At 35.5% G+C, this 19,901-nt stretch overlaps 1 protein-coding gene across 2 annotated transcripts in view; it reads left to right on the forward strand.

Annotated features, from left to right (window-relative positions):
* The window catches only part of DTL (denticleless E3 ubiquitin protein ligase homolog), a 41,396-nt gene that overhangs the window by 3,407 nt on the left and 18,088 nt on the right, over positions 1–19,901 (forward strand). For both annotated transcript variants that reach the window (XR_003523430.1, XM_027614202.2), the window contains exons 2-11: positions 1,638–1,763; positions 2,542–2,640; positions 3,657–3,718; positions 3,804–3,924; positions 6,603–6,668; positions 7,904–8,016; positions 9,258–9,331; positions 10,913–11,016; positions 11,305–11,409; positions 14,156–14,268. Coding sequence is in view for 1 of the 2 variants with exons in the window: in XM_027614202.2 (XP_027470003.1) it covers positions 1,638–1,763; positions 2,542–2,640; positions 3,657–3,718; positions 3,804–3,924; positions 6,603–6,668; positions 7,904–8,016; positions 9,258–9,331; positions 10,913–11,016; positions 11,305–11,409; positions 14,156–14,268 (983 nt within the window). In the remaining variant the exon portion in view is untranslated. The remainder of the gene's footprint in view (positions 1–1,637; positions 1,764–2,541; positions 2,641–3,656; positions 3,719–3,803; positions 3,925–6,602; positions 6,669–7,903; positions 8,017–9,257; positions 9,332–10,912; positions 11,017–11,304; positions 11,410–14,155; positions 14,269–19,901) is intronic.

Genomic DNA, 19,901 nt, shown 5'->3' on the forward strand with positions numbered 1-19,901 from the left:
TTGGAAGCAGCATAGCACAATAAGGATCCAAAAGTTGCTTAAGAGACCAGTCCACAACTGTGTGTTGTAGAAAGTGCAGAAATGGAGGGGTAGATAGGAACAAGTTACTAAACCATGTTAGGCCATTTGTTGGTGTTTGGATATTAGTCTGTAGGCAGTGAGGTAGAGTTGAAGGAATCACTGTTTAATTGCAAAGAATTAGGTATCCAGAGCTTATCATGTTCGGTTCCAGCTGAATTGTTCAAGATTTGATCCTTTTGAATTTGTATATTGCAATCATTAGATTATTATTATTTTTAATCCCAAACCACAAGTGTATATATACAGAGGTTTTTCTTTTAAAATTCATTCTGTAGATGGATATTTGTGAACTCTACAATATAACTATTGTATTCTTTCTTTAGTGGTCTTTTAATAGCTTGTTTACACTAATACCTGACCTTGAGGTAATAACACCAGGAATAATTACTAAATCTGGATTGTATTCTTTGCCTCTCTTGTACTGATTCCTTCAGGTAATCTCTAGGAACATGAAAGTTAGATTTGTCTGAGGTTATGTCAGACTGAGATGTCTTCTCCAAAGGGTATTTTTGATGAAAAGTGATAATTGAAAGTACCCTAAAATGTGAGTTTATTAAACAGCTCTCAATAGATTGTAACTTCATTGTTTCCTCTGATGCTTAATAAACATTTAGTTCTCAGTAACCATTTATTTAATGTTTCTTTTATATATTTAAAATATGTTGACCTACATATCTAAATAATAAAACAAATCTTTGAAGATTGCTTATTATTTATTTAGGACCATAGTGCCCATTAGATCTCTGACCCAAGCAGAATAAATGCTCCCTCTACCCTGAATTTCTTACTCTGTCTTGTATATTCAGTGAAAACTTACTCATCTCTCTACACGTTTGATTTCACCTACTCTATAAGACTTCCCTGACTCTATTACTAGCCAGAGTTTAACTGATTGTACTCTAGGGGTGGGTACATAATGCCTCACTTTAAAATTGCTCTAATGTAATTTAAGATACTGTGACTTGTTAACATTTTAGAATCCTAGAATTTCAGTATTGGAAAGAGGAAGTGAAATTAGAATTTACTTGTAAATATGTTAGTAGCTAGGTAGGCAAATTTACATAAGTTATTTCCTTTAACTCTTTGACCATTGGATTATCTATGATGTTGCAGGTAATTAAAGAGTTTGCAGTAATGTTGATTTAGAAACTCTGGAAACAAAATGTTAATTGAAGAGAATGGCAGTTTTAATGGTTGTGGTAGTCTTTGTGGTTGTGTTTTATAGTTGTCACCAAAGGGTGCAGGAGGGGTAAGATCTTTTTTAATGTGCAAAGGCCATTTGTTTCTTAAAATCTTCAGTGTACCAGCAAGAGTCTCCATTTTAGATGGTAAACCCAAAGCTGTACCTCACCAGAAGTTGAGAGTGCCCTTTATTTCTACCTTAGGACCCCTTAGGAAAATACCAGAAACTGTATTATAGAGGACCCTGAATAGTGAGTGGATTTATATAAAGTATATAAAGCTTTTAAAAACAAATATTTACCTCTGCACTTGTTAAAAGTATTGAAACGTGATAATATATTGAAATTCTATAAAGAATTTGTGTCTTACTTTAGGATGGTCTTCCCAGTATCCTCTTCAGTCCCTTCTAACTGGTTATCAATGCAACTGTAATGATGAGCACACTTCTTATGGAGAAACAGGAGTCCCAGTTCCTCCTTTTGGATGTACCTTCTCTTCTGGTAAGAGAATTACTATCTAAGCTAGGCTTGCTCAGAAATGATCTATAAAATTATACTGGGGTGTCCCTCTTTCAAGAAAAAGTAGGTTAGATAGATGGTAGAGTTTTTCTAATACCTGTTCTCCTCTGATTTATGAAATAGACTTTTTAAAATCTCTATGCATAATTATGTATTTCCTCTAAAGCATAGGACTATTATAGCATTGGTTTTTTTGTTTATTTTTTTAACTGGTACCGGGAAAGGATTGCAAAGGTTTAGCCATCTTGAAAACTGTTTTGCCCAATGGATACACCTTTTGGTCTGATGGAATATCTCTGTAATGCATTGGGGAACATATAAGCAGAAATAGAGTACTTGTCCCCACTCTTAATAGTTTAAGAGGGAAAAAAGTAAAAGGGTGTGAAAAGGAAATTTAACTAATAGACTCAACCTGCTGGTGACCTATATCATATACTTTTCTTTGCCATTGGTCAGTATCACTCTTGTTTTATTTAAGTACTACCCTTCTCTAAATAAGAGATTATCTGAAGGTAATTTTGGTGGTTTTGAGTCATTTACTGAATTAGATATTATGGCAAACTTTAAGCGATCTTTAATTCAAATTACCTCTCTACCATATCAAATGCTATTAGGGTAGAATCATCTTCCCTCTTCAGATTCTTTGTATTTAACTTGTAGCTTTCAGTTAATATGTATTGTATTGTTTTTACAGCTTTATACTCAGCTTTAAAATTTTTGTGTTACTCTTTATGTATGGTATTCTTTATTTCTTATTCAGCTCCCAATATGGAGCATATACTAGCAGTTGCCAATGAAGAAGGCTTCGTTAGATTGTATAACACAGAATCACAAGCCAATAGAAAGAAGTGTGTCAAAGGTAAGTCTAGGCCTAAAATTTTTGTTTTAACATTAAATTCATAAAGCCTCAAGTAAATTGTTATTTGAATGTATTCCCAATTATATTCACTTCTAATGAAGTCTATTTAGGGACCAGGCTAAAAGAAAATGGTAGATGGCCCTTCTGTCAATAATATTATAAGTACAGCAATACCTTTACTGAAAGTTGAAAAAAAAATACAATTTAGGATAAAGAACAGTTCTTCTTTTAAAAAGTTAAATCTTTTACACTTGATGTGGTTGGGAGAAACTTTACTTTAAAATATCTATGTTGACCGAGCATCTCCCTTATATAAGGCAAAGTTCTACTGATCTTAAGCTAATAATTTGGAACTAGTTAAGTCAAGTGTGGAAATAAATAAAACAGGCTGCAAATGATATAGACATACAAAAAAAAAATGCCACGGTTGTCAAAAGGAAAGCTGTCATGTAGTAAAGATGGCAAGGACAATTTTTCATGAAGAGTAGAACATTTGAGTTGGACTGTGGTATTTAAACCTAAGGAGGTGGGATAGGACATGCCAGGTGGAGGGGAAAGCATTAGCAAAGGCCTAGAGATAAGAAAGCATAGGCTATAATTAGGGAATGGGGAGGCATCCAGTTTGGTTGGAATAAGGTATGTGGAGACAGTGAGAGATAAACCTTGCAACAGAGATAAAGGCCAAAGCATGCAGAACCTTAAATGTCAAACTACTTTAGATTCCATTCAGAGAGCATGATGAAGATTTTTGAACTGGAGACTATTTCAGAAAGATTCCATTTTGGAGAATATATTACTAGTCACCTCATGGAAAGGAATTTGGTATCAAATGGTAGTTCTCTGTAGTAGTGAAGGAAATATGTAAGTTCTGTGAATATACAAGTTCTCTTTGGCCAATGGGTTATAGGGCGCTGATGACTTATTTTTTCACTCTGGCTTTCAAGAAATTCAAACTTCTATTGATATGGCCCAGAATGTAGTCTAGACATTTCACATTCACCATTTTCTTTGTTTAGAGTGGATGGCTCACTGGAATGCTGTCTTTGACCTGGCCTGGGTTCCTGGTGAACTTAAACTTGTAAGTGACTTTCATTTTATTGGAATCTGGGTAAATATTGGTAAAGCGTTGCTTTATTAAATTATGATACCTTATTTTTTGAAAGGTTACAGCAGCAGGTGACCAAACAGCCAAATTTTGGGATGTAAAAGCTGGTGAACTGATTGGAACGTGCAAAGGTCATCAGTGCAGCCTTAAGTCAGTTGCCTTTTCTAAGTTTGAGAAAGGTAGGTCTGTGCCTATCCTCTTTCATGTCCTTAACCTCCTTCATGGTGAGTTAATAAGAAGCTGATTGTTTCCACCCTTTCCCCTGTCAGAGTTGCTACTTTTCCTACATTGAGATTGAGAATCTCATGACTGAAATCCTCCATGAAATTAAGTTGACTTTTAGTCCCATTCTTATGGATATTATCTCTAGCCTGTCCCTGTAAGTTAAGAATCTTCAGATAATTTTTTTCTATAATCCTGAAGATAAGGTAAATACTTATAAACAGCTACAATACCTCTGTTCAACTTTGAGTGTCCTTTAAAGTCAAAACCCTGTACTGGACACTGATTAACTCTATTTGTAAATTATTTACTTTAAGTCTACTAGTAAAATTTTAATTAAATGGAGTGTGAGGCTAGAGTGGAAAACCTGGTAAAATGGACATGATTCTCTACCTAAAAATTTACCGTTTAATTACTTTAAATGGCCCAATTCCTTAGTATGTTTACAACTATTATTTACTATATTTATTTTACTATTAAAGTGGAAAAGGAAGACTTAAAGAGTGATATAGTACAGAACAGTACTATAGCAGCTAGGGAAAAACTTAGAAGTGTCTGAATTAGCTCTTCATTTCTGTTCATTTCTTTTCTCCTTCCTCCATTAGTTTCTCACGGATTTTTTTTTTTTTTTTTAACAAATAGACCAACAAATACTCATCTCAAAGAAGTGGCTGAATTAATCTGACCTTAATCTCAATAATAGAGACAAACATTACAGTCTTCTTTATCATTAAGAAATACTCTATTTTTAAATTTATTCATGTGAGCACTCAGAAATATTAAACTGAGTTGTTGAGCTGATTTGGACTCAAAAAAAGGTCAAATTTAATTGACTGCAGTTGCTTTTGAGAGTGGAACCTTGAAGAATATATAGCATAGTTTTTATCTCTGCATAAGTTTTCATTAACACATCTATTTATATAAAGTTAGGTATGGTTGTGTTCTAGTTTACTACTGTGTCAGAGTTGACTAAGTTTATAAAAATAATGTAAGATCATGAAAATTAACCTTACTAAAGGTAAATTTATTTAAAGGATAACAGAAAAGGAAAACACTATATCTTTTGGTCCCTTTGCTTAATTTTTAAAATTCTGTTCAGTAAATCTATGCCAATATGGTCTAGTAGAAAAAGTATTGAATTAGAAATTGGGGCTGGTAGGTTTTACAGTGGCTCCTAGTAGTCTATAGGTGCTCTAGCACGAATTACCTGGTTGGACACTGCCCCCATAGCCACATAGTTTGGTTGGTAAACACAGATTAGATTTTAGATCTTCAGCCAAATGCCTTTGTACGGGGCACACTTTTACAATCATACATAGAATCCCTGTGTTTTATTCCTGTTTCTACCTCTAAACTTGGGCAAAGTCATTTTTATCTCCCTGGACTTTTCATCTGTTGATTTTTTTTTTTTTTAAGATTTAATTTATCTATCTGTCAAGAGAGAAAAAGAGCACAAGCAGGGGGAACGGCAGGCAGAGGGAGGAGCCCTATGCGGGACTCGATCCCAGGACCCTGGGATCATGACCTGAGCCGAAGGCAGTGCTTAACCGACTGAGCCACCCCGGTGCCCCGATTTTGGTGTTTTAACAGGCAATTAACTCAGTAAGAGTCAAATTGCAGACTGTCAGACATATGGCGGGGCGGGGTCAGATCTCAATTCAGTTCTTTAATTTAAGCCTTAGTTACAAGCCTCTTTTGGTTTTCCCTTGCATATATGGTTCAGGGGTCAACCAGAGACATGTGCTAAGTTTAAACACAGAGTTAAGAGTTAGCCCTTTCTCTGGCTCTCTCCAGGATTCCCCTCTCACTCTGGCTCTGGCAGCTCTTGTTGCCTCAGTCTGCTTTTCCTTGTTCCTCTGGCTTGAAAGATGGCAGATTCTGTATTGGCATCTTAGCTGCTTGGTACTGATGCAACTGTGGCTGCCTTCAAGGTAAAACTACAAAAGCCAGTAACTTAGCCCAGGCCAATCACTTGATTCAGGTGTATACTTCCCTCCAAAAATTGCATGTTTTTGTTCAGTTTCTAAAGAGCCCTCAGGTAACTGGTTTTTATATTTTGTCCAGAGTTTATAGCTAATGCAGTTGGATTGGTTTGGTAAGTGCTCACTCTTCCACTCAGGAAGCAGAGTTTTTTTGGTTTCATTTTAAAGAATAAAACATTACAGATAAATTGAAGTTCCCCTATGTTCCCTTCTCCAATCCTGTTGCCCTCTTTCCATCCCTAGAGGCATCCTCTTTCACCGTTTTGTATGGATCTGGTCCATATTTTTATACTGAAGACAGTACAGCTTGGAGAATTTGGAGAGTGGGCTCTGGATTTATTCTGCTAGGAATACCTTTATAAGTTACTTATTCTCTCTATGCCTTAGTTTTCTTATCTGTAAAATGAGGATAATAATATTCACCTAATAGGGTTGATAACAAGAATTGAGATAATGTATATAAAGCACATGGGATAGTGTGTAGCACTTAGTAAACTCTCAGTATATTTTGGTTATTGCTTTTTCATTATTCTTTCTATAGGTGTACTACATACAGTATTTTATGTGCTTTTAGGAATATTTACACAGAGGGATTATTCTCTAAAGCATAAGCATTTTGAGTTCTTCATAATCCTTTATTTATTTCCCCATAGCTGTCTTCTGTACAGGTGGAAGAGATGGAAACATTATGGTCTGGGACACCAGGTGCAACAAAAAAGGTAGCCTAGTTCCATCTTGATTTTAGTAAGTGTGGGATCACCTCATACTTATTTTGAATGAGTTAATGATTTCATCTGGTTACCACCAGGGGGCACATGTTCATAATCCCCCCTGTCTTCGGCTTGCCGTTCCAATTCTCAGGATTGTTGTGATTATTGCAAGTATTACCCTCTGTATTTACCTCATATTGTCTTCTGAACTATGCCACTTACCTAAATTATTGATAGAATTGGAATTATTAATACATGGGCTCAGTGGTTAACGATCTTTTAAAAGTTATTTGGCTTTAAAGAATTGGATTAAATTAAACATAATTATGCTCACATTATACCCATGATGCCATTAAGCAGAATGCAGGGATCATCTCACTGCTTACTTCCTTTTTTAAAAATAATATATTTTTAATAGACTATTTTTTCAGAGCAGTTTTAGATGCACAGCAAAATTGAGCAGAAAATACAGAGAGTTCTCTAAGTACTGATATACTCCCTATCCCCACAGCCTTTCCCACTATCAGCATCCCATGGCAGAGTTTGGCATTCGTTAAAACTGATGCGCTTACACGGATATACCATTAGCACCCAGTGTCCCTCAGTACTTTACAGGAGGGTTAACTCTTGGTATTGCACATTCTATTGGTTTTGACAAATGTATAATGACATGTGTCTAGCATTATAGTATACAGAATGGTTTCACAACACTAAAAATCCCCTGTGCTCATCCTGCTCTCCCCCGCCAACTCCTGACAACCACTGATTTTTTTTTTTTTTTACTGTTTTACTGTTTGTTACCGTTTCCAACGTTTTACCTTTCCAGAATGTCATATAGTTGAAATCATACAGTATGTAGCCTTTTGAGATTGGCTTCTCTCATTTAATATGTATTTAAGGTTCCTCCTTGTCTTTTAATGGCTTGGTAGCTCATTTCTTACCATTGAATAATGTGCCATTACCTGGATATACCACAGTTTATTCATATACTCATCATCAAGAGGACATCTTGATTGCCTCCCAAGTTTTGGCATTTAGGAATAAAGCTGCTATAAATATCCATATGCTTATTTCTCTTCTATACATCATAATGGCACCAAAAGAAATGTAATGCAGTAGTTCTGCTGGCTTTCAATTTCACTATTAAGAATATAATTAATTTTGAGATTTTATGTGTAAATGTGACATTCAGCATGGGAATAAAGTTCTGAAACCTAAATCAGTTTGCTTGGAATATCTTTCAGATGGATTTTATAGGCAGGTGAATCAAATCAGTGGAGCTCATAATACCCTAGACAAGCAAACCCCTTCAAAACCTAAGAAGAAACAGAATTCAAAAGGACTTGCTCCTTCTGTGGTAAGGTTTTATAGCTATGTACATGTGTGCAGATCTTAACATGTAGTAAGATAGATCTCATTTTAGGTAACTTGTTGGGCATAAAATAGGAGCTACAGATTAAGTGAACGAGAATCTTCATTCAGTGGTTTATTACTTACTGCTCAATACCTACAGTAGTGGTTCTCAAACTTTAGTGTGTAACAGTAACCTGGAAGCATACTAAAAATTCATCTTCCTGAGCCTCATCCCTAGATATCTCCATGCATACACTATCTACAATATAATGTAATTTATTAGAAAAGGGGGGATAGTTTGAAGAAGCATATTAAGTACTATGATACAGTTTTCTATAGGGGGAAGTAATCCCTGTTTTTTACATAACAAACTACAGGAAATATGTGAGTTTTTAATATTTTTTTAAACATTTGGCAAAATATTTAAATTATTGAAACATTTAGGTAAAATATATTTCTCTAGCATCTTCTACTCAAAGCTTAAACATTGCCCATAATACATCTTTTTTCTTTAAAAAAAAAATCACCATGGCTTTTACTTTAATTTGTTTATTTTTCTGATATTCCTGGTCTGTAAGATCCAAATTAATATGTTGGAGAAGTGTGTTTACTAAAACGTTAGGACTTAAAATTGCATACCAAGAATAGGACACAAGCGTAAGTGGAAACTGACAAGATTAACTGTGGTTTTTGGAGGCCAGATGGAGTTAAAATGAATATCATTTCAGACAATCAGAATCTGAGCCAGGAAAACTTGTTAACAGCAATTAGGAGGTGGAATTCCATTGAGATCCTTTAAATTTTTCAGAGCACATAATCATCTTTCATCAATAATTCTTTAGACATTCCTATGTGACAGTTTAGGTGGATGGTGACATTTTGTAGATGAAACAGGCACAAGAAAGTTAAATGAGTTTCCTACAGAGACATAGCTTATTAGTACGACTAATTTTAAGTAGAACCAGTAGGTTTAGACAAATCTTTTATTCACCTGTTTGTTTCTTGAGTACAAGTCAAAGTCAACACTATGTACTATAACTTCATAATGTTTAGGTCATTTTCATGCTAAAATTACTTCTTGGTCAGTATACATACCTGACTTAAGAGTATTGGAGAGGGAAGATTTAGTATAACTGAGAATTTGGGTGGGGGGGAAGCCATCATTTTAACACCTTGGTCTCTTGATGAAGATTATGGTACCGAAAATAGGACTTTCTTCTATCTTTTTCTGCCTTGTGCTGTCAGGATTTCCAGCAGAGTGTTACTGTGGTCCTCTTTCAAGATGAGAATACGTTAGTCTCAGCGGGAGCCGTGGATGGGTAAGAGCCTTTATTTCTTGGTTCTTTTGATGAGATCTCTTTCATAAACTGTGATAGGGAAGTCACCTAGTCCCATTGTAATCGAATTTATATGCTTTTAACTTTCGACATAGTGAATATCCAGCTGAGAAGAGGAACTGCAGATGACACTGAAAAATATCTAGTTAGGACTCTTGCTCAAATAATTAAATGAGGGAATCCATATGTCACACTTAGCACATTATATAGCACATAGGAGCAGTGTTGGCTGCTGCTGTTGTTGCAGAGAAACTGGGTGGGTAGCTTGCTTATCCATGCAGTATAATTTAGGCAGTGAGTCTTATTTTGAGGAATAAAATTTCTATTATTTTGGATTTTTATCTTCTCAGGTTTAGTAATACCTTAAAAGAAGGAATCTGATTCTGGGTGTATAATGGACATTTTGGGGAGAAATCTAACAATATTGATAGTAAGGCCTAATGGCTTTCATATACCTGCCATCCGTGATTGGTCTGAATGTTTGGCTTCCAGATAAGTTTGTGGTACTTCTTAGTTGGTTGCTTTGTTACAATAAAAATTCTGAGGTGTTTTTTAAGCACCCTTCTTTGCCCCTTTATTTACTTATCATATCTCTTAAGACATCCCTCCCTTTGAAACAAATTTAAAAAGGTGATGGCCTAATGAACTAGGATTTCCATTGTGTCTTCTGGACACTAAAACTCGTCTGTGGACCAAATTCTCAGGCACAAATGAAGGATTATCTCAAGGTTACTAGTTATGCTTGTGAATGGCTGTGAAACCTTGCTGTTTGTTTCCAAGGATATTGCCCTTTTAGACCAAGCTTTTGTTTTCATGTTGCCGATAAACTAGATGTTGAGGGGGTGCCTGGGTGGCTCAGTAGGTTAGGCGACCTACTCTTGCCTTCTGCTCAGGTCATGATCTCGGGGTTGTGAAATCAAGCCCCGAGTTAGGGCTCCATGCTCAGCAGGGAGTCTGCTTGGGATTCTCTCTCTCCTCCTTCCCCTCCCCCTGCTTTCACTCGCTCTTTCTCTCTAGAAATAAATAAATAACATATTTTTTAAAAAAACTACATGTTGAGGATTAAGACAATTATACCAATAGACGAAATGAAAAAATACTTTATTTCACAGGAAAAGCTGTTTAGACCAGATTACTTAAGGAGCTACATATGGAGATAAAACCATAGGGACAGAGCTTGTTACTTAACAATGTTAGAGGTTACATGCAGAGTGTTAAAGTCTTAGGAAGCATTTGTTTTGCTTTGTTTTTTTTCTCTGAAAACAATGAAACAATGACCATCAGAACCCAACCTTCATCTTCCTTTTCCGCTCCCTTGAAGTAAACTCAAGGTAACCCATCGCTGGGTCAGATCACATCTGTTTCCGTTCTGCCTGAGTTGTTAGCCTGACATTGGAAACAACAGTATGAGATAGTTCAATCTGTTTCCCAGTGAGATATCCTCATTATACCTGGTTGATGTGCCAGAGGAGTTAGATTAAAAGTCATTTCACGTTCAATGTACTTGAAACTGGTTGGAGTTGGGGGGGGCTACAAAATAACTTTCTTTACCTTGGTTTTTAGGGTAATCAAAATATGGGATTTACGTAAGAATTATACTGCTTATCGACAGGAACCCATAGCATCCAAGTCTTTCCTGTACCCAGGTAGCAGCACTCGAAAACTAGGTAAGCCTTTTTATACCCTATAGGACTTTTTTGGAGACGTGAGTTTTTGTTAAAATTTTAAAAATAAACATCAAGCTAGTTTTCAGCAACATAGACTTGAGATTAACATGTGGTTGTATCTTTTAGAAATTCAAAAGTTAAAAACTCAGAAGAATATTTTTGGTTTGTATATATTTGAGGGAAGAAGAATTCTGATAAACTTGTGGAATGATCTTCTTGCCACAACGTTGTCACCTCAGTTCTACTTGTTGTCATCAGGACGTGCTAACTAAAGTTTCCTTTTTCTAGGATACTCAAGTCTGATTTTGGATTCCACGGGCTCTACTTTATTTGCTAACTGCACAGATGACAATATCTACATGTTCAATATGACCGGATTAAAGACTTCTCCAGGTAAGATCTTAGCCATTTAAAATCTCTACCTGGAAAAATAAAATGAAATAAAATCTCTTACCCAGAAACGAATGCAGAGGTTTTTGTTAATGATAATTTAATATTGATCTTTTTTTCTAAACCAAATTTTTTAAGACATCGGAGGGCTTTGGGGTCTTTGATTAGTTCCAGTGATATTTTCATAGGTGTATTTTCCTTGTGATATTTCACAAGTAAACAGAATCCTGCTGTATATGGTGACTTTATTTTAACAGTGAGTCTTTCCTGAAATTATGTCCCTTTGACTATATTTAGAATTGTCTCAAATTTTATAGGATATAGAAGGCTGTTCTCAGCTTTTGTCTTGTTTGGGGGTTGTTTGTTAAAATAAGGGGGCTGAATTTTTTAAGTCCCTAAATAGTTTTTATTTACCTCAGCCTTCTTAATGTTGAGCAGTGTCTATTTTATTTCTAGTTTTCCCCAACCTCACCTTTTTTCCCTTTTCCTCCAATTACAATTGGAATCTGGTGTTTAAAGTTGATACATGGCACTTTAAAAAAAGAAATGAAAGTTTCTCAGCATACTCTGAAGGTTTTTAGGGTTACATAATTTTAAGAACATTATCAATTATTTAGGCAAGCCACATATTAGTAACCTAGTTCTAGCTCTGTCGGAAACAGACAGATCCTATAATCCCTAAAGCTACCTACTTCCCACTAAAGTAAGATGTGCCGATAAATAAATCTTAAAATAGTATAGACCTTAGCTAGGCTCTTACAGAAGTTTCCAAAGACTGCCCCAAGCCAGTATTAGGAGTTTTAGTTCTGTGACAGCTTCACAGTTGGTATTTCTAATGTCCTGGATTAGGTCTGTTGTTGTCTAAATGAGAGCAAGAGTATTTGGAAAAGGGAAGCAGTTTATAACTTCTCCTGCTGTTTTCCTGAATGGAATCAGAACTTGGACAGCTTCTAATTTAGATAGTCATATAAAATAGACTTTTCAAAATCTTTCTCCAAAAGATAAAAGCATAATCCTAATTGTATTATCAAATGTACAAGAGCTCTGTCTGTCATTTTTTTGTAGTGTGGCCTTAAAGGGGGCCTTAAGTTTAGTCAAACAAATATGCCCAAGGCTACTTTACTAAAAATTTAGTAACCTTTTTCTGTGCTCCTAAAATTATTTTATTGGCTCCTACAGATAGATAGGTAGGTAGATACGTTCTTTAGATATTGAGTAACAGACAGACATGTGTATGACATTGGGTAATTGCTTATCTTTTTCAAAACTTCAGAAAGCATCCTGGACTTAATACTTCATCTCCTGTACTTTTAATTTAACAGTGTTTTATTATACTAAGTGATGTTCATAAGGATGACTCTGAAGCACTTCACTGAAGCATTTTCGGAGCCCATATTATCAAAGAAAGATTAAGTTGAGCCAGTCAAAGCCAATACAGGTTTTAGGATTTTTTGAATGGTTTGAAGCATTTACAGTGTACTTGATTAATCCAGCAGAGGGCAATAAATACTTACAGGTCTAGTGGGAAATTTGGTCTGTATTTTTCCATTCATAGTTAGAGTTAAGATAAACAATTATAGTTTTAGAGTTGTATTCAGAGCAAAGGACCCTGTTTATTTTGTGGGGATTTACCTATCACAGTAGATAAAAATAAAATGTATATCTGAATTGATTCCTATTCTGCTTAACGTCCACAATGGAAGTGTTGATGTGGAGAGTATTTGATATGTAGGCTTTTTCTTGAAAAGCTAGAAATGCAAAGTCTTTTTCCAGTTTTGTTCTGGCAAAAGGAAGAGATTTCTGTGAGCACTAAGGGAAAGCTATTAAGTCCCTTGATAATTCTTCCTTTCTGTTAAAAGATTGGAGTGAACTCTTTTTCCTGCTTAAATGTATCCTTAAATTTTCCAGTAACTAAGATTTTTTTCTTGTATTTCCTATTAGTGTTCTGATACCAGAAGCCTCAGGTTTTGGTCTTCTTAGGAAAGAAGAACCCATCAAGCACACTGTGCTAGATTGGATTACTTGCCCTTTTACCACAGATAGTAGGAAGTCTAAAACTGAAGGCTAACCCTAACCTAATTGGAGTATCTTACCTACAAACATATAGCTTACCCCACTAGCTACTTCTTTTAAGCCTGCTTAAAGTTTTGGATTAAAAAGATTCCCACAATAAATAAATAGATTGATTGATTCCCACATCCCAAATGAGCTATCCATAAATCTTAACTCTTTCCACTGATTCTTACCTATTAATGCAACAGATGTTTGAAGATCTCTGTTCAAAGCACTGTGAGGTATAGTGAGTAAAGGATAAAATACAAAATTTACCCTCAAGATTTGAAGTCTAAGAGGAAGAAGGACCAATGTATTATAATAGGGAAAGCCCTATCCTAGTGTGGGGAAAGAGGGTCTAATAAAGGCATTTTACTAAAAGAGTGGACACTGGTTGTATTCTTCTTAAGAATGTTTTCCATCACTTTCTCTTCCATAGCCAGCTCCATACCAAGTATCTGGGCTTAGATCATGAGATTGGGTCTAATATAAAACCTCTTTCTGAGTCTTCCTTTACTTTTCTGCCAATGTCCAGTTCCCTTTAATTTAGTGAATATAGCTTGACTATCTGTTTCAATATTCAATAGTTAATACACTAATAAAACTTATTAGAACATGTATACCTGTCTGCATTTATGTGAACACTAGAAATAACAAGAACCAAGTAATTTGTTGGTTTTTTTCCCCCCTCTGGCAGTGGCTATCTTCAGTGGACATCAAAACTCTACCTTTTATGTTAAATCAAGTCTTAGTCCAGATGACCAGTTTTTAGTCAGTGGCTCAAGTGATGAAGCTGCCTACATCTGGAAGGTAAGTTACCAAACTTCCCTCACAAATGTGAGGCTAAAGTATTCTTACAAATATTTCTTCTCAGATGAGTAAGTTTAATGTAAACACATACTATTAACTTTTTCTACATTAGATGTTCAGTAAAAGTTGCTTCTTCTTAACAGCCAAAACTTACTCTGATTGTCAGAATATATCATACTTTCATGGCTAGAGATTCTCAGAAATTGATAATCCATGTACTCCAGCAGTTTCACAGATTATCAGGAAATTAAGAATTCAGAAGAATAGAGAGAACCTTAACTACCTTGTCCTGCTTCCTGGAAAAATATGTTGGATTGCCTTTCTGCTCTGTGTTTTCAAACTCTTCATTCAAAATACAGTATTTTAATTCCCAGGATCCTATGCCCAAATCAACCATAGAGCCTTGCACAAAACACTAAAAGATATTTGTATGGTAATTGTGTTGTTTACTCTCTATTAAGTGGCTAGTCTTAAGGTTACTAGAAGAGATGTGACTACTTTATCAGTTTTGTATATATTTAATAGCATTACTTATTTTACAGATTCTATTTCTGTTCACAAGTTTATTTTCTCTTTTTTCTTTTTAAATAACAGTGATTCCTAAAGTGACTACTGTAAGCTAAGAAATTTAAATTTGTCCATATAAGGTTCAGTGGAGAAAACTGAAATATCACACGAGTAGCCCTTGCTGACTACTCAAAAATAGCTCTTGTGGGACTAATTAATTATAGAAATGTCTGGGAGTTCAGAGACATAAGAGCATCATGGCATTGTTTTCCAAGGGCTAGAAATTAATTATCTTCTAAATTGCCATGTAATATCATAAATGTCCTTGGCATTGGTGAATTGAATGATCAGAGTTAACACATTTTGGGTTTTTATTTTTTATTGTTATTTTTTTAAATTTATTTATTTAAGAGAGAGCAAGTGAGCAGGGGAAGGAGCAGAGGGAGAGGGACAAGCAGGCTCTGCACTGAGTGCAGTGCCCCACATGGGGTCCAATCCCACGACCCCAAGATCATGACTTGAGCTGAAATCGAGAGTTGGATGCCTAATCAACCAAGCCACCCAGGCGCCCCACATTTTGGATTCTAGAGTCATAATGTCTAAAACTTTATAGATTCATGGGTTCAATGTTATCAAATCCCTTCTCAAGAGGAAATTATATCATTATTAGTCCTGCCAACCTCTAGGAAGTCGTATCTTTAATGTTGGCTTAGGATGGGGTAGAACCTGTCAAGTATGAAGCATAATTCTGCTTAATTTCATCTGGTCCCGGAGGACATACTAAAAATGACTTCTCTGTATACCTAGAGGTGCAAAAATACAACACAAACTTAAGAGTGTTTAGTGATTATATCCTAGATGGTCACATGGTGGAGATGTTGTTCTATCCAAGATGCTTTTTTGTGTTGTACTTGCCTCTTTGTACAAGCACATTTCTTTCATGTATTGTATTTTAAAATGAAAATTTGCTTATAAAATATATACCTGAGACTCTCATCCATAAGAATTTGTACCTAGTTTCTTGTCTATAAAATTTTCTGACTTGAGTTTTAAACTTTAACGATATGTTACTAACACTAATGCTTTCTTCTTATATTTAACATTTTGAGTTTTAAATTTGGTCTTAATGCTGCTTATTTTACTATCTTTTTGTTTTTCCTTTCTCCTTCTCTCACTGTTTTATCTTCATTCCTTTTTTTATTATGGCTCCCAACTTAGCAGGAAGATTTTATTCCTAATTCTTTTTAAAAAATTACATGAGAAACATAATAAAAGATTATGCAAAAAATACTTCTGCAGTGATCATTTTTTAAAAATCATTTAAAATCAGTTTTTAATTATGCATACATAATTATGCATATGATTATATATTCTACATATATGTTTGCAAGTGGATATGGACAGTTTTATTGTTGATTATGAAAGTTCCTCTCTAGCTATCTTCTCTAGTACAAAGGCTTTTTGTTTGTTTGTTTCAGGGAATGAGGGTTGAGGTACAGTTTTCTCTCTCTAAAGACATGCAGTAAAGAAACTTGGCTGTTAGTAACCCATTTTCAGATATCCAGTCAGGGGCTATCACATACATGGGTGACCCTTTCTAAATTCCTAGGCTGGGTCACATGTCAGTGCTGAATGATGTGGTTCAGACATGATGTTCTCCTGCCTGTCCACACATAACTCAGTGTGCAGGCTCTGATATTTGAGATCCTGGCAAGCTTACTGCTCCTAAAATTGAATTTGCCTAGTGAGGTGGCTCAGTTTCTCTTTTCCATGATTAAAAAAAAGGGTGGGGGTGTAATTTAAAAACCATTCCATGCAAGCTGAGTATCATGCTGTTAGGTTATCTTGTAGCTCTGCTATGTTTCCAAAAGGTCAGAATTCTCTCAGGTGTTGCGATTTTTCCTACCTTAAAAAGCCCATGGGCACAAGAAAACAGAGTGAAAGAAAAGAGATACAGATCTTAAGACAGAAGGGAATGGCCTTTTAATCTTTACCACTGCTCAGCAAAAGGGAGGTGTAATATAGTTAGACTTTCTGATACTAAGGACCAAGACTTAAAAATAGAAAGTTAATATATTTTTTTATTTTTAATTTCTTACCCTTTGTCCCACCCCTCCCTCTCCCCTCCCTTCCCTGGTTCATTTCTGTTATAGCCACTGAATAGTATTGAAGTGGTTATAAATAAACTCATTTGGCACAGTCATTCTACCGCTGACTGGTGAAACATTGAGCCTGACACTTTAGGAAGTGTAGATGATCTCATGGCAGAAATAAAGATGAGATTTGGTTTCTGACTGGGCAGAGTAAGGAGATTTTTTGAGGAAAGGTGCCGGTCTTTTTTGCATGTTTAAGGATACAGAATGTTTTATTAGATGTGTAGCTTAGAGCCAGTTATTTCTAGTGGTAACCTTCATAGTTCTAGGAGTTTTAACTTGGGGATTCTTCATGTCTTGAATTAAAGTCTATATAACAACTAGAATATGTAAGAAAGGACAGTTTTCTGTGTTTTGACCATCTCCAGAATGCATAGGTGTAAATGTCTCTTGGACCTAATAGTTTCCTCTAATTACTTAAAAGTAGAGGGAGGTTTTTAAAAAATGAAATCCTGTAATTACGGTAATGTTTTATCATAACAAAGTGACAATAAAAACTTATTTGAATAAAAATGAAGGATTTAAAAACAAGTTGAGTTTCACTAGGGGAAATTCATCTTCTTTGAAGTAGTCAACAAGTATACTATACCATGTAGGGTAGTCCTAAACTGTGAAAGCTCCTGTAATTACCATTCATACAAACTTGCTAGACATTAGTACTCATTTCAGCCCACAACGTGCCCTTCTCTCCACCCTTTTTTTTTTATTGAGATAGAATTCACATAGTAAAAAATTCATCATTTTAGTCATATTTAAATGTACACTTGATTTTGAGTAGCCATCGCCACTGTCTCATTCCCAGACATTTTCATTACTCCAAAAAGAAACAACTGTACCCTTGAAGAGTCACTCTTCATTCTCTTCTGCCCTCAGCCCTTGGCAACCACTAACCTATGTTCTGTCTGTGGATTTGCCTATTCTGGACATATCCTATAAATGGAATCATACAATATGTGATTTTTTATGTCTGGTTTGTTTCACTGAGCATAATGTTTTCCAGATTTGTTTGTTGCACATATCAGTACTTCATTCGTTTTTATGACTGAATATCCATTGTATGGATAGACCACATTTTATTTATCCATTTATTAGTTGGTGGACATGTGAATTATTCCACTTTTTGGCTTTATAAATAAAGCTACTATGAACATTCATGTACAAGTTCCTGTTTGAACATATATTTTCAGTTTTTCTGTGTGTATACCTAAGAATAGAATTGCTGCGTCCTGGGGCGCCTGGGTGGCTAGTCGGGGTTGAGCGTCCATCTCCTGATTTCAGCTCAGGTCATGATCTCCAGGTCGTGGAACTGAGCCCCACATTGGGCTCCTGGCTGGGCAGGGAGTCTGCTTGAGATTCTCTCTCTCCATCTCCCCCTTCCCCCCTACCCCCGTTCACGTGCGCACGTGCTGTCTCATTCTCTCTCTCAAATGGATGAATAGAGCTTTAAAAAAAATTGCTGGGTCATATAGTAATTAATTCTGTGTTTAACTTTTTGAGGAACCTTCCCCCTACTTTAAGGTTATACGAAGTGCCTGCCTCAACAAATGCTGACTTTTATTGTCATTATTATTATGTTATTTTTGTTATGTTATATTTATAAATTATATTTATATTTAAATATAATTGACAATATTGTCAATTATTATTATTATTATACCTTATTACCAGTTTGTAAAAAGTTTTTCCAAGGGATCTTTTGTTTTTTCTTTTAGATCCTATAGATAAGTGCAAAAAATGTGCATATATTCTGTTGGCAGATGTTTGGTTTTCTTGAGATTTATTTTAATCCTTTGTGTACATGTTTAGGTTCCCTTAGGTATTGTAATTCCCAGAAAACTGAAGAAGAGGTAGTATCTTGAAATGACAAGCTAGAGGCCACAAGCAGAGTAAACAAGTGGAGTAGGATAATGTGTTCCTACCAGGGAGGGTCAGTCAAGAGGACATTAGGATTTTCTCTCCTTTTTAATTTGCTGCTACCTGGCCTGCTTGGGCCTTGGGTGAAGAGAAATTTAATGGGCTGGGGCCATCCCAAACGCAGGAGGAAGGAAAATTTCTGTGGTTCCTGAGATAGTTAGAGACTATCTTGAAAGTCTTTCCTAAAATATGCTACCTTGTGAGAGAATGAGTTATTGTTCTCTGTGCCATTGTAGGAGGCAAAAAGTGAGATCCTTTTAGATAATACTCAGGAAAAAGCTTTTTCTGTTAAACTCTAATTAACCCAGCAAGGCAAATTAGATTCTACTCTTTCTCTTCTTTTGCTTTTTGAATCATTACATGTGCCATTTAACCCAAGAGAGGAGTAGTAATAATTGAGTTGGATGACCTTATGAATCAGTGTGTTGACTCTCTTCACTACAATTGAAGGAATCTATTAAGTTTTCTTAGTCATTCTCTGCAAATATTCTTTCCAGAGTCTCCTCCACTTTCTTCATACAGACGAGCAATGATTCATAGCCTCAGGAAAATGAAAAGAATAATTTTTTTTTCCAAACACATGCTAATAATAGTTATGTGAGTTTATATGCCATAATGTGCTGATTAATTCCCATGGCCTCTGAAAGGGATTGACAACTCTTGAATGAGTCAACTGTCAAATGCATATCACTAGTAGCATCCAGTGAGGGAGGAAATCTGATCCTTTGTCACGTGTATAGTACTGCACAATCTGACCCTTCTTGATTCATTAAGATGTGGCAGTACTTAACTGAAAATTCAAGATTTCTTTAAGCAAATTTACCAAAATGAAATTTTAGGGGATTTTTTTTTTCCCCAAAAAAAAGTGCCATGTGGAAGTGCCATATAAAAGTATATAGTTTATATTCCTTCAAAATGAAGGGGTATAATTTTAGGGACTTTGGTAAAAATCAGTGAGTCTTTTGGGTGAAAGACTGTCCTCTTGTCAGAGGAGAACTGGTAGTATGTCTGAGATGCCTTCAGCACTTATATAATGTAGTGTTCCTGAAGATAGCTGAT

This window comes from Zalophus californianus, chromosome 10, assembly GCF_009762305.2.
Source record: "Zalophus californianus isolate mZalCal1 chromosome 10, mZalCal1.pri.v2, whole genome shotgun sequence".
Classification (NCBI taxonomy): domain Eukaryota; kingdom Metazoa; phylum Chordata; class Mammalia; order Carnivora; family Otariidae; genus Zalophus; species Zalophus californianus.